Source organism: Gopherus flavomarginatus, chromosome 17, assembly GCF_025201925.1.
Source record: "Gopherus flavomarginatus isolate rGopFla2 chromosome 17, rGopFla2.mat.asm, whole genome shotgun sequence".
NCBI lineage: Eukaryota > Metazoa > Chordata > Testudines > Testudinidae > Gopherus > Gopherus flavomarginatus.
Genome location: NC_066633.1, coordinates 5,565,149 through 5,581,053, shown reverse-complemented (window position 1 = coordinate 5,581,053; position 15,905 = coordinate 5,565,149). Strand labels below are relative to the sequence as shown.

General features: G+C 43.4%; 1 protein-coding gene across 13 annotated transcripts in view; it reads right to left on the bottom strand.

Annotated features, from left to right (window-relative positions):
• Positions 1–15,905, bottom strand: part of KCNT1 (potassium sodium-activated channel subfamily T member 1) — a 193,344-nt gene that overhangs the window by 64,018 nt on the left and 113,421 nt on the right. For 12 of the 13 annotated variants that reach the window (XM_050926686.1, XM_050926674.1, XM_050926677.1 and 9 more), the window contains 4 exons: positions 14,769–14,848; positions 8,832–8,931; positions 1,912–1,971; positions 781–829 (listed from right to left, as the gene is read on the bottom strand). In XM_050926686.1, coding sequence (XP_050782643.1) covers positions 781–829; positions 1,912–1,971; positions 8,832–8,931; positions 14,769–14,848 — 289 coding nt within the window. Of the gene's footprint in view, positions 1–780; positions 830–1,911; positions 1,972–8,831; positions 8,932–14,768; positions 14,849–15,905 lie in introns of those variants that run through there. The other variant, XM_050926685.1, reaches the window with a different exon arrangement.

Here is a 15,905-nt window from a genome sequence, read left to right as displayed (position 1 = left end):
TAATAAATAGGCTGATGCAGTCCCTAGTGTGGAGGCAATTATTAAGGTGCCTTATACTGCTATAGCTTATTCCCTTTATACCTATAGAACCGCATCCACACTAGGGCCTGTGCTGTTTTAACCTTACTGGTATAGATAAACCAGTGCCACTTCGGGGTTAGACAAATCCTTGGGCTAAAATCCTGGCCCCACTGATGACAAGAGGAGTTTTACTATCGAGTTTAATGGAGATGGGATTTTACCTTTTTTTAAAAATTCATCACAGGGAAATTTTTCACCAATAAAATAACTCAGAGTAAAAACAGCCAAACATGTTGGACCCATGACACCTTCCCTTCCCCCACCCAAGAACATCTAAAGATCAGAGATAAAAAGACTGGGCCGGTACTGGGGGATGAACCTTCTTGGAGGTCCTTGATCCCCTGAACTTATTTGGCTCCACTGTAGACCTGCATTATCCCAGGCTCTATTGAACCAGGAGAGCAGAGCAGTGCAAAACTCACAGTTTTATCTTCACAAACATTTGCTTAAACAGACTGTTATCTTTTTCCATCAGCATTTGTAAGTTTCACCTAGGGTCATCACAGCAGAAAAACACAATCTATTTCCACTCATCAGGGAAATCTGTGTCCTCTATTTATCAGTCTTCAAGGATTTGTTCCAGGAAGAAAGATGCACAGAGAAACACTGATGACATAGAACAAACCTTGCACAAAATAAATACCGTTTGCCTTTTGTGTGATGGATTGGTGTGACAATGCCTCTGGTTCAGTCACTCACCTGTATTGCCCATAATGGCATTTTTCTATCCACCCATAAGATTGGAGCCCTAAAAAGAAAATTCAAAATGGTCCTAAATTGGAATCTGTTTTAAACGAACCATTTGATGTTTCACCGAGCAGGTGTGATGTCAACAGTTACTGATCTATGTCTTTATCAAATTTATTATTATTATTCAAAAATGCAAAGTCTGCATCCAGATCTAAAGTTCCTCAAAGTTATGGGTCTTTAAGCCTAGAGCTTGGTTCAGGCCCAGCTAATTCTGTGTCATTCCCTTTTGCAAAACTTCAGTAATAAAACTGTAAACCTGGTGAGACTCATTGCTAGGAATCCCAAACTTAGGCCAGATACATGAATGTGGGATGAGTTTTTGGTGAACCTGAACCAATGGATGGATTCAGGTGAAAACCATCTAGGACTAAGCAGTTTGGGAGTGAATTCAGGTTTTGAATGAGTTGAATAATTTCTGCAAATCTCAGAGACTCAGGGTGCAAAGGGAATCAAACTGGAGAAAGTTGCAGAATCCTCAACAACCATAAGTCCTCACATTCTCAAAGCTCCAGAACTGAACCTCTGGTGAACTACAATTAGGCTCAGCCACCTAAAACCCTACATGCTCCAGTGGGAGAGACTGACAGGATCCATTAGCTGGAACCAGTAATTGTTCTCACTCCAGGACAACTTTGTCCATTAGACTTGTTTAGCAGAAACTAGACAGAATTTGAACCGCAAACCTGCGTATGAAACCGCTCACAGGCGACGTGCTAGTTCTGACCCTAGACAATGCAAACCCGCTTGAGGTGAAATTCATTTCCCATGCACATCCAGTCCTACCTTAGCAAGCAAGAGCGATCGTGCTGAATTGTATGAGAGTTTTGTTAAACAGATTACTGAGAATACCCTCTGCATGGAGAATTACTCATTTCCAAAAGCAGGACAGTGGATGCTTTTCTAACTGTGCATTTCAATCTCTTTGTTACTGAGATTCAAATTCTCTCTCTTCCTTTGACAGCTGCATCACTATGGACAACCAGTGGCTACAGGCAGCCACAAGCATCAGAAATTCATATTACTGGGCTCCCCAACAACTGGTTAGAGAGGAGCAGGATTTAAGTGCTGTCAGCAACTTACCAGTTTATTTCTGTAGACGACTGGTTGAAGGTTGAGTAATTCTGCTTTTCGCATTCCCAGCTAAGACAAGAGAAACACAAACCAAGAGGGAGACAATCAGTAAGATGCAACAGACCAGCCCAAGGGGCCAGTGAGAGAGAAAAAATAATCCAAGTTGGAGCCTGCCTCTTAACTTCATGAAAGCGACGCAGGTTGGTACCAAAGCCATTGTTCCCAAAAGGAGAAAGAGCCTGGAAGCTGCAGAAACCAGCTGGGTTGTCGGTGCTAGCTGTGCTATCAGCGGACGTATGCAGCACGGTCTAGTAATAATAATAATACCCAGCAATTAGAGTGGTTTTAATCCAGGGGGCCAGAGCCCATTGACTTCACTGAGAGTTGCAGACACTCTGCACCTATAAAGACCAGCCTCCAGGTGTGACTAACGCAGGCAGTTTTGCTGCATCACTGTGGCAGGCTAAAATCAAACAATCAATCAATCAAAGCCAACTAACCATGCTTGTCCTAGAGAGGTTTTTTACCTGCAGTTGTTAAAAGCTTATCCACTCATTCAAATTCTGACCAGTAGCACTAAAACTGACCCTCTGCTCCCCGCTCTCCAGCTCAGTTAAATAAGATCCAAGTTCAAGAGCCACCACGATGCTAATGAGTGGAAATGGGAATGAATGCGAGTGGTTAATCATTCTGCACAACCCGGAAACACAAGCGTGGGTGCCAGGTAGCATGGCTCTTCACAATTAAGCATCCCGGACAGGTGGGTTGGGTGGGGAGGGCAGAAGACTGCAAAGCAACAATGCACGTTTCAGATGGTACCAAATTGCTTTGCACAAGTCTGGAAAGGTAAAGTTGCCAAATGGGGAAAGGACTCTGGTATTGATGCTCAAAGTGAGCTACTGACTTACCAAGAGGAACGTTGGTCCAGTAGTTCAGTCACTAGCCATGCCCATGGGAGACTGCTCTGCCACAGATTTCTTGTGACACCTTGGGCAACTCACTGTGCCTCAGTTCCCCATCTCTACAATGGGGACAATAGCACCGCCCTACATGACAGGGATAGTGTGAGGCTAAATACACTGAAGACTGAGAGGTGCTTAGATACTACAGGATAGAGGGTACATAACATAGAAAGACCATTGGAAAGCACTTGAAACAAATTTCTCCTGGAGCAAGTCCCATCTAAACCTTGGGCTTTCCTGCATAAAAATGTCAATGGCTAAAGTACATTACAAATGTACTTTCTGTTGTTGGAAGCCCGAGTCTAGCAGAAGCTAGGATCATTAATCCGCTAGACCTTTCATTACTATTGGACCATCACCTTGTATTTGTAAAATGTTAAAGACGCCAAGCTAGATGCCATAAGGTGCAAGACACCTATGAATCTGCCTGATTAAGTAGGTTATTTCTGAGGCTATTGTTCCTTCCATTATTCTAACAGGGAATTAAAAGACCAGTTAAAAATTTAAAGTACAAGGTTGGGTGGAATAACATTCAAAACTGAAGACCGAGATAAGTGTGTGTAAGGTGCATTTCTTGGATTTGAAGTGCATTGCACTAAGCCTATTTGACTTAGTTAAAAGTTCAAAGTGAAACTGAAATGTCTCCTGGAAACTTATTGATTTTGACTCAGCTGTCATTGGGAAGGCAAGCAAGAGCCCCCATCCATCCCAGCATAGCACTCACCTAGCATATGACAGACTGAGCCTGAAGTCCCTCCTCTATCTGATTCAGCACAGGAATATGAATCCAGGTCTTTCAATAGCCCAGATGAGTTCTCTAACCACAGGCTAGAGTTTTTCATGGTTTTTTAATGTTTTTTTAATGAAATATTTCAAAAGGTCTCATTTTTGTTCCAACAAGAAATGAAAACAAATGTCAAAACCACTATTTCTTTTGAAAAATGAAATATTGTTCTCCAGCCAGCCCTAGAAAATACCTCCCATATGCCATTGTCTAGCAACACCATAGTAATGAATCTAGTATCAATATCCTCCTGTGACATGTTCGCATAACTGAATATAAAAGCCCATCATCTCAAACTATACCATGGGCTGAGTTCTGGAAACAAACATCGATTCATCTGTAAAGCAACAACATCTAGAGAAACTTCTAATCAAGCCAGCATCTGTGTGACACCACCCTCTACATCCAGCTGGTCACACCTCATCCAAAACCAGTCACCACCTGCCTTGCATCACAGCTTTTTGGGACATTTCTCCCCATGCCCAGAAAAGTCTAACACCAATATTTTCAACCAAGCTACATTTCAATCATGTATTCTGATGGCCTCTGAAATTTTCTCTGCGGTAGAGCCTCAACTGACATAAATTGTCATAGTTCCACCAATGTCAGTGACGCCACTACAAGTAACACAAGCTGAGGTGCTGCCCCTCTATATACAAAGCTCTTTAAACATCTTCCTGTTGCAGAGGACAAATGTGTCTTTCAACAAGAATTCAGTGTTGTTATCCAGTGGAATGCATCCTAAAAGATCAGAAGAATTTTAAAGGGTCAACGACTCTTTATAGCAATTTATTTTATAAATAATACAGTAGATGGGTCCAAACTGACTATGCAAGAATGAAAGAGACTTTTGAGTCTTCACTGAAATTCACCCCTGTATGTTTTAGGGCATCCTTAGAAACCCCTGAGGAGGGGAAGTGAGTGAGTGGCAGGTGTGATTTCCCCTCTGGGCTCATGTTATCTCTGTTATCATAATTATGCTGAGGAATGTCATGAGATAAAATTTTCAGAAGTGCCTAACTCTCACTGATGCTTAAATCTCATTGAAAGTTAATGGGACTTTGGGGCCCAAGTTACAGAAGTATTTTTTGAAATGTTACCCATGGTGACTAAGGGAGCGATCAGCAAATCATTAACACGGACACGGAAACAAATCACAGACCTACTCTCCACTGCCACTGATCCAAAATAAGCTGGCAGAGCAAGGGGGAGCTGGGAGTACCGAACCACTGTTCCCCATGATGGCTGTTACCACTGTAAAAAGCTGCCTCTGAATGAATAAACAGAGGAGATCGCAATAGAGCCCAAGCTATTGCTCTTGCATTTCTAGGGCAAACCAGCTGCTCCCCAGAACAACTAGCCAGGCAGACAGCAGCGAAAGGCACTCACAGAGTATTGAGGCTAAGACTTCATCACATGCTATTACCGTGGAAGGACGCAGCCATGCTGACCAGCATTTATTGCACACGTACTGCACCGCACCCTCCAAGGCTGAAGACTCTCTCCGGACTGAATAGGAATTTTGCTGCAAGCAGTCAGGGAAATCGAATGCAAGAATTCAGCCTCTTTCATTGAGCTTTGCTATGTTAAGCCTCACCCTAGTTAATATACACTGGCTGTTTCACTCTCCATGCCAATGGAGGCCTAAAGGTGTGAAGATACCCTCGGATAATGCAAATATATCTGACAATAAAATGCCTCTTTTAAAATCACATTTCGGCATGGACAAACAGAAGGAACTGTATCCACCTAGAAAGAGTGAAAGCATCTTAAAAGACCAGGTTCTCTGTCTGGCTGAGTTTTCACAGGCAAGAGAAGCTGGAATTCATTTTATTCAGAGACATGCGGAGACACTCTCCTTCTTCCAAGAGTCAATTGATTTGCAAGCTTCCTAAGAGAACTGGCCTGATATCAACATCCCCCAGCAACCCAGATGGTGAAATACTGTCAAAAATAAGAGGCATGGTCCAAACAGAGGATGTGAAGCCAGGAACTTCAGAATTCTAGTTCTGGCTCCGACACGGACTCTGGTCACTTCACCTTCTGCCTACTCACCTCCTTCCCTGGGGTTGTGAGGGATAGGACAGAAGATGGAAAAGTTCTGAATCAGTGCTAAATGTCAGATGTTTCTCCTTTCCCTGCCTTCACACCTAGATAAGTAGCCTGCAGCCTTGGCAAACAGAAGAATCAAAATGCTAATTGACTTGCATTCTGTGCTGGGAGAAATTATATATAGATAAGAGGCAAAAAAAAGGACACCTGCAAATAAGACACATATTCAAATACTGAGCAAAGCTGACATAGCTAATCATCCGTCAGTTCAGCTCTTGAAATGCCAATGCTGATCTCCTCCCAAAAGACTTAAACAGGATTTAGGGCAGATGCCTTCAAGGATGTAAACAGATAGAAAACATTTGCAGGCTACACTAAAAACTTGAGCATTTGTCCCATGTCTGAAGGCAATTTGAACTATGAGTCTGCAACAAGGTGGTAGAGTAATTTTTAAAGCTTTTAAAAAATGTAATTTTAAAAAAGTAAAAAGCTTTTGTCAGGTCAATGAAAGTCATGTACAGGTTGGAGTTCTGTTCCTGGCATTTCTCCTAAAGTTGATGAGCTGCAAACACCATGTCTATGATCCCGTGTCTTCTCCTGAAGCCACATACTCTCAGGTAAGAGTCCTCGGTCAATATGTTGCACAAAGGCAATTCAACAGAATTCTGGTGAGAATTTTGCCAGCTACTGATAACAAGGAGATACCCCGACAGTTGTTGCAGGATTATCTGTTGCCTTTCCACTTGTACAAGTGGACAATGGATGCATCCTTGTACTCCTGGGATACAGTTCCTTGAGACCACATTGACTGAAAAAATTCAGTCAGTTTCAGAGCCACATGCAAGCCTCTGGACTTGTCGACTTCTGCTGGTATTGCTTCTGCTCCAGGTGCTTTACCATTTGACAGCAGATCAATTGCTTTTGCAGTTTCAGTCAGCGTTGGGGGATCAGCAAGAGAGATTTTGATATCGATCTGCTGCAGTCAATCAATTGCCTCCTCATTATTAGATGACTGTTGATTGGGGATGTTGTTAAAGTGTTCTGCCCAACTTTGCAGTATCTTTTCTTTGTCAGTGAGCCGTGTGGTGCCATCAGCACGCAGTACTGGAGATGTACAACTCAAATGAGGCACATTTCAACTTTTTGATTACATTTACCAAAAAACGTTGCTGTTTTTCAGCCAGCTTGTAGGGCAATTTCCAGTTTTGAAACTCAGACAAAATTTTTTCCCAGAGCATTTGGAAAACTTTCTGTGAAAATGTTTCTACATTTCTCTACCAGCTTTATTTTCCAGTGCGTTGTACTGTGCTAGTGAATATACTGATTATTATATCATAGAGTTTCAAACAATGAGGCACAACAAGACCACTTGGGGCATGCACCCTTCATCTTTGCTGTAGTACTACTAAAATTTTCACTAGTACGTCCTCTATTAACCATCTGCAAGGATGGTGACTTGACAGCTAATTGATAAAGTGACACAGTACACACGTATCCATAGACACACACAAGAGCTAATTCCCACTGCACAGAGCTCTGTTTGAGACAGTTCTTTATCTCTGGTTGTAAAGCTCACAGCTTTATTTTTCACCTCAGTGCATCACCGACATTTCGGCAGTTCTGATATGATGATGAAGAGATGATTTTTTCGAACTACATCAGAAGTGTCTGAATGGATTTCAGACAGAACTTCTAGGGGCTCTGGGAAATCAACAGTGCTTCTGAGACTCGGTTTGAAACGTTGGCTTACTAAAAAGCCCCATTGGGATGCGCAATGGCAGCTCTATTGCGAAATACATTAGACTAATTGTTCTGTGTTGGTTCAGTTGGACTAACATGTGGAAACTGATCATCTTATGGACTGGGGTCCCAATGCCCAGCCTGACCCTCCAACACAACCTCCACCGGCCCCTTCTAGCTCTTCTGCTTTCCCCATGGCATTCTTTGGGACCCATCACTGGCAATAGTAGTTTAAGGATCACAAACGTATACTAAAAAATATGTCACAACTTCTGAGAGTTTCAGCGATCCCACAAGAGGCCTAAACAAAACACCCTGCTTTGTTCCCTCCACAGCTTATGCTGATAATTATAAAGCATGCATTCAGAGCAGAAGAACTCAGCCAGATTTACAGCTCCCGTCACTGCTGTAAGTAGATGAATACATAAGACGGAACAAACTCTGGGAGGTAGGAGGGGCAGATATAGACTGGTGGATTGTCATTAGTTTTGGTTTTAGGAATTCTCAATTCTATCAGACAAATTTGTTAAATCAACTGATTAAAAATGAAGAAAAAACAGAGCAGGAAGAATTAGCAATTTTTTGAAATAATGTTTACAATAGGCAGGGAAAAGACAAAAGGTGATAATATCATTCCCCACATCTCACTGCTAGCTGAATTGTTGGGGGACTCAATCAAGGCGGAGGAACATGAAATGTTCCCGTTTATGACCACTACTGCCCTCTAGTGGACAAAAAATGACCTCATATGTATGACCAGCAGGTTCCCTTTGACCAACAAGCTAGCAAAGGTTGAAGGCCTGTGATTCTGGAGTGGGGCATGAGTTCAGGTTTCCCCATGCCGCAGAGGTGCAGTTAGCTGGTGACCATGTCCTGTTTCCAGCAGTATCATTGTACCTCAAATTTAAGTTAGCATTGAAGTGTCCAAATGGAAAGGGCGTGAAATAAGTTATCGGATAAGAAGAATAGCAAACTCAGGAGCGAACACACAGCAGGGCTGGAGAAGCAGCACTCTTTTTGCTTTAGTAAAAGGAAAAGAAGCAAGAGAAGATACACTGCTATCGCCCGCAGAAATCTCCTCACCTCTGGATAGAAACCACTCCTTAAAAGGGAAAGTTGGTTCTCTATGTATATTCCCCATTGCAGTAACTACTGAGACTCAGCACTACAGTGAGGAGGAGAGAACATGAGATCCCTTTATCGGGGGCTGAACTATGGTGGAACTTCTGAGGGTATCGTCACACCCACAGATGCTTAATTGCTAGTAAGCTCTAAACATTAAACACACTGAAAGATGCTTAGAGACAATCATGATGGGAGCCTAATAAATACCCAATGATGGATTAGACAGACAGATAAAATCCACCTTACTGCGTCTAATAGAGACTCACCATCCTATTCCCTCTGCTGGATTGTCAAGCAGAACACGTACAATATAGAGAAGACAGGTGAGAAGCTTCAAGGAGAAATTGAATAACCGTATCCTTAGGCCTGCAATAGAAAAGACAACAGGGTAAGAGGCTAAAAAGAAAAACATCCTCCTCCGACTGTCTCAAAGAACAGTACTGCAGGGCTTCTGATATATGATAGACACACAAAAAGCTGCATACTCATCCAGAGCAAAAGAGGAGGGTCATAAGAAAGTTGGAATTGCTGAATCAGACCAGCACAGCACCTAATGCAATAGCCTGTCACTCACAGTGGTACCAGATGCTTCAGAAAAAGACGCAAGAAACCCTCCCAGTAGGTAGTTATGAATAACCTGCCATCAGGGAAAATTCTCTCATGACTCCCATTAGTTAGAGGCTGGTTTTCCCCCTGAAGCAAGAGGTTTTATATCCTCTTCCAAATATTTCACCCTTTATTGTTATAATTCTGATTACCCGTAATAATGTCTAATCTGGTTTTGAATCATGCTTAGCTCTTGTCCTCAGTTATACCTTGTGGCAGTGTGTTCCACAGGCTGATTGTGTAACAAGTGAAAAAGGATTTCACCTTGAGCTGATCTGAATTTACAGCCTTTCCATTTCAACATTCATTTTTGAAAAAGAATATCCTGACTCCTTGGTAACTACAAAATCTCTCCTGAAGTGTAACTGTGGCCCCGGTTCTGCCAGGAGATCCACCTGCAAGACGGTGGAATTGTCACCAGGCTTCCACAGCAGTGCGAGGTAGATCCAGCTGCAGGATTGGGGCTATGGGTGCAATGGGAAATCATTACTATGGGACATATTTTTAAAAAGCTGAATTCAACCTGGCATCTAATTTTGCGACCACAATCAACTGCAAATGATAGGAACATATCTAGCTAAGGAACTTATATGGCCCCCATTACCACAGTTTCTTTACCACCTCAGAATCTTAACTGGTTTCTGTAATTATCCCCACAACACCTCTGTGAGGCAGGGAATTGCTATTATCCCCATAGCACAAATGGGGAACATGCACAGAGAGACGAGGGTCCAGATTCACAACGGTATTCAGACACCTACCTCCAATTTATTTCAGTGGGAGTAGGGCACCTTGATACCTTTGAGGATCTCCATCTCACAGAGCAGGGAGTTGAACCCTTGCCTACTGAGTCCCAAACTAGTTTCTCACCACCGGACCCTCCTTCCTTTAATGTGCTGGATCTTCTGCCTGCGCCAGTGACATAGTTCCACATTCTGGCCCTAGATGTCTGAACAGACTTCTACGTTCTGTTGTTTGCAGCCACAGTTGATTGTGCCAGGAATTGGCGATGGACACAAAATTAGAGGCCATTGGATATCATTTGTCCCAAAGTCTTTAGAAAACATGCTGCCCATAATGGGGAGAGGGAGAAAAATGCAGCAGAGGTCCCGTTAATGTCACTGCATTCTTGGAACATCTGTTTCAGTAGTATTTAAACACCTATTATGCTTTAAGCATGAGACTGAACGAACACAGTAATTTATGCTGCTTATTATAGGATGCGTGGTAGGATGGATAATGACTGCTTTTCTGGGTATTCGTACAGCTTGCCGGAGACTGGGAATGCTGTACGAACTTTGCTTGAGGCTTGTATGGTGCACTCCACATCCTACACAGCTTCTAATAACTAGAAGGCCAACATAACTAAAAGAGTCAGCTCTTTGCATGCCCCCTCCCCCCAGGATGGAAGAGAGGGATGTGGGCTGTTGAGGTTTTTAACCCCAGAATCAGTGAGCATCCATTTAATAAGACTCGTACAACCAAGCTGAGCTCCAATCTTTGCTCATCACATGCTCAGTGGTTTATAGGAGGAGGAACAGAACATTCAAATCACCACTTTATCCACTCCCTCCTCTTCACAGCCAGTTTATCAGGCTATTCTTCAAATTACAAGTGAGAAATTCAGCATATTTCCATTAAAACCCTCCTCTCCTGGGCACCACCTCTCATGCCACACACCAGCTATTTAACAAGTATACAACCCACAGAGAACAAAAGAAAATGTGAAATTATAAATTAGCTCCTAGATTCCCTGCAGGCAGCTAATGCCTTCCCTCAGACAAAAAATAAAAGCCCCATTCTTCCAGTGGAATTAATCTGAGGAGTCAAAGAAAATAGGGGATATTTTTGAGACAGACAAGAGGAATCCATGGCCTGAAATGTTTAGAAGGGAGGGAGAAGTAGCAGCCTGGAGGTTCCTGTCCCTAGACAAGAAAATTCAGAAGGTGGAGTCATGTAGAGTTCCACCACTGTTGGAAGTTCAATCAGGGTGCCCCAGCCCCATAAACATGCCACTGTTTTTAACAAAAATAAATCCAGCTTCATGCTATATTGTATAGTGATTTACAGTAGGTCAGTTCATTCTCATCCCACAAGAAGGCGCCCATTGCCAGAGCTTCCCAGGAGCAATCAATTATTTTATCTTTGTCACTCACAATCCCATCTGGGAGACTTTTTGAGGCCTCACTGGTGATTGGTAAGCAGCAGACATAATTGCTTTTTCTGTTCTGATGGAAGTGTCCAGAGCGCATTCATTAATGTTTGTGCCAAGTTTAATGAAGGGCGAAAGAGGGCATATGACTTTCATGAGGGTATGTCTAGACGGCCATCACTGGGTGTCATGGCAGCTCAAGCAGACGTACCTGAGCTAGCTTTAATCTAGCTAACCAGAGCAATGAAACTGCAGCAGTCCGTCCTGTACAAACCTACCCAAAACTCTGGGTAATGACTTGTAGGGTTAGCCCGCACTGCAGTTCATGCTGCTACAGCTTCACTCTTCCAGTACCTGCCCTAGCCACAGTAAAACTAGTTCAGGTAGGTGGCATGACCTGCCCACAAACACTATTCTGAGGGTTTAAATAGGATTTAATTAGTGCACATACCTTGTGCTGGTCTCTCTGCACAGGGGTGAATTTCACCCACACAGAATAGAACCTCATCGAGACAACCTAACATTTGCAGAGCTTCTCTTTGTAACATGGCATTTAAGACAACACACTCACAATGTTAAACCGGGAATCAGGGATGTCCTAACACATATTCTCTGACATGTACAAGCATTTATAGCTTAAGGGGAGGGGGAATATGTGGAAAATCGGTTTCTATTAACATGGGAATCCCTGCAGAAAAGACACTGAAAGACACAGGAGCCCTGAACTGGATAATAACTTGTAGATGTACACAGTAATTAGAAATGAGAGCCCCATAATAGCTTTAAAGGGTGCAAATGTATTACAAGTTCATAATGAGTTTGTGAAAGATCTCTTCGGCAAATGCATTTCAGAGTACTGTAACCTGGCAGTGTCATATATACAGAATATTGATTTGTGATTATCATCATGAGTGAATATTAAGTGACATAATTATGAGGTTCTTGCACACCTGGCTGCCCACATCACCCTCTTCATCTCAGTTATATTATATCTATGAGTGGTCATTACTCACAGTAACTAATTATCAATTAGTTTCCCATTCTGCTGCCTCTGACCGACATAAAATCCTCAGCTTTAATAAGAATGGGACAGACGCAGTTATCCTAAACAACTGGAGCAACCAGTTAATTACAAATAATAAACAGACAGATGGCTGACCCATGGCTGACCCTAGGAGAGTATAACCATCTATGAGACAGTGCCACAAAACTTACGTACCAGCTTCCATGAATATTGTGCCTGCTGACATTAAGACAGTTTTTTAAGGTGCACGTGCAAAACTGACAAGTATCAGAGGGGTAGCCGTGTTAGTCTGGATCTGCAAAAGCAGCAAAGAGTCCTGTGGCACCTTATAGACTAACAGACATATTGGAGCATACAAAACTGAGTGCATCTAACTTGGATACAACCCAGAATCACTGGGTGCACATGTCCCTCGATTCACACACACACACGTATGTTTCACTCCAATCAGAAGACTGCTCCCATGGTACACATGACTGTGCCACCTTGATGGCACAACCATCAGCTGTTGCACTGCCCTGCATGCTGATCGGGTATACGATCAGGTGAGAAGCAATGCAGAGAATAAATCCGCTTTGGGTCTTGTCCTGCACCACTGCCACCTCTGCAATATTCACTCTCACTGGAACTTGCCCTGCTGCCAGATCTGATATCCCAGTAATGAATGCCTTAGCCCTGGCTCTCGGCTAAGCTGTGGGCATCATAGAATAGCTGCTCCCTACTTTAGGGGTAGACAAGCTTTCGAGCTACACAGAGCTCTTCTCAGGTCTGGGAAAGATACTTAGAGCATCACAGCTAAATACAAGATCGAACAGACAGAATATCTGCTAACTACTTATGCTAAACTAAGGGAAGGTGAAGTGCACCATTAACACCCCTGTAGTCATAGGACAAATGGGGGGAGGGGGTTAGTGGGTTACAGATTGTTGTAATAAGCCGTAAATCCAGTGTCTTTAAGACCATGATTTTTATTGTCTAGCAGATTTATGAATTTAAGCTCCCAGGCTTGTCTTTTGAAAGTGTTGTGAAGGTTTCCTTTGAGGATGAAGATTGATAGGTCAGACAGGGAGAGACTGCTTTGTGAAAAGGGTTCACTCACAGGTGATAGGGTGCTTTTATCTTTTATCATTTTCCTGTGTGAGTTCATTCGGGAGCACAGTGATTGCCTGGTTTCACTCACAGAGTTGTCACTGGGACGTTTAGTGCATTGGATGAGGTATGCCATATGTTGTGATAGGCATGTGGAGGACCCATGGATCTTGAAAGGTTTGTTATGGGGGGTGTTGCTCATTGTAGCAGTGGAGATACATCTGCAGGTTTTGCATCTGTTGTTCTGGTAGGGTAAGGTGCCGCTTTGAATTGGTGTCCTGGTCTGGAGGGAGGGATAGTTCAGTGTTCTGAGCATTGGCTTGCTAAACCCAGGGTTGTGAGATCAATCCTTGAGGGGAAGGGGGGTTTAGGGCAAAAATCTGCCTGGGGATTGGTCCTGCTTTGAGCAGCGAATTGGACCAGATGACTTCATGAGTTCCCTTCCTACCTTGATATTCTATGGGGAGCTCACTTCTGATGATAAGCTTGGAGAGGCTGGGGGGTTGTTCTGATCAGGTAAGAGGAAGAGCTTGAAAGCTGTGTAACTCAAAAACATCTCTCTCTCAACAACAGAAATTGGTCCAGTAAAAGATATTACCTTGTCCCTAATATTCTGAGACTGACATGGCTACAACAATACTGCATATTACAGGGATAGTCATTTCACTTGTAAATCTAGAGGCACTGAGCACCACCCTTGTAAATTGCAGCCAGGTTTTGTAGTAGTGAACATGCTATAAATGGCTGTGATGCTGACAACAGAAATATAAGATGCAGCTTTCCTATCCTCCCTGTGGAATCACGTTCTCCTTAAAAAAGGAAACCCACTCCCATACCAATCTGCTTTCACAGATGAAACTCATTAACCCAGCTCCGTCTAAGGCTAACATGCAAAAAGATAGTCCTCGGTGCTGGGAAATGGCACTTTGAAAAATCAACATCAGGAAACAGAACCCTTAAGCAGCAGTGCCAAGGGCACAGTGCTGAACTGTTGCAACCACTAGATGGCACTTGCTTCCCATCCTAGGACTGACGGAGCCTTGTCAAGGGGAGGAGCAATTTATTGCTCAAGTTAATAAGTATGCAAAAAAAAAAAAGTATTATCCTGCACATTGTTATCCATCAGCTCCATACAAATATTGCTCAAACAGATTTGCTGTGGCTAACAGACCTGAGAGAGAGAGAGAGACAGAGAGAGAGATTCTTTCTATTTTGTAGCCAGTTAGATTTTTCATTTTTTCCCCTCATTCTTTTCATTACAGACAACCTGGTTATTATTGTAATTACCTGGAAAATAAAACTGTCATGGAGTGTCTTGGTACAAACACTTACTTGATCTTTGGTTTTTGATGAAGAACAGCTTGAGACGTTCTTTAAAGGTGTTTTCATTTACGTAGAACTCAACCTGTACCCTGTGAGCAGAAAGGAAAGAGAACTGAATTAACTGGGGCTGTAGTTAGTAAAGGTTTCATCTCAAAATCTTCCCACTTCTAAATATGTCCCACCCCACCAAGTACTGTTTCTATATTTCCCACCCACCTTTACCTACACTGCATCCTGTGAACAAGATTTAAATAATAAACCATTAGAATGCTCCACAGACCAGTAACCAGATGTTACTCTGGGGCCCGATCCCAAGCCGGATTCTGGCCAATTTGTGCTGTTTCTAAAGCACAAAAGGGCTGAAAAGCAGCCAAAACTCCTACGCCAACACTTACAGCTGAGAAATAGACAATGTGCCTGGGTATGGCAAGGTCTGGCCTGGGGCTACTCTGAACTATGCTGGCCCCAGGATTGGGAAGCCGCAGATGGCCCTCCTGCACCAATCAGCGACTAGGAATGAGACCTTGCAGTGACAAAATGCAGCCATGATAATTACCCACAGGCATATACTTTAAAAAGCCACAGCAACGCATTAACCTGTATCATCCCAAACAGACTACTGCCTCTTAAACAAGCTGTGTGGCTAATCCAATCACACCGTAGGGGTACAAGCCGCTCCATCGTGCCCTGCGGGACAACAGATTTTAGCACCTCTAAGCTAGGAGGCAAAGCAAATTCCCAAACGACCAGGTTCTCCAGAGAGAATGCCCTGACTCCAGCCCCCCAAGCTAGAGTGGCTCAGCAAGAGAGAGCTCCAGCTGACCTGCGATGGCAGCACATGGGAAGAAAGGAAGTTCCTCAGCAGGTCAGGATCAAACCAGGAAGATCCACGTTAATACCGAGCATGGTACCTAGAAGCTGCTGCATTCAGAAAATTGGTGGGAGCAGCTCCTTATGGCCATCACTTCACAGCAAGTGGGCGGACATGTTCTGCACTGACTTGCAGCTGCCACATGATCGAGGGGGGCCTCCCGCAGGCCACACTGCAGTGGCCTAGTCTGGCAGTCACAAAGATATGGCTAGCCCTGGTGGAAGCACTCCATGCGCCATACAGCGGAAGGATCCCTAATTGGTGAGATCTCCTCC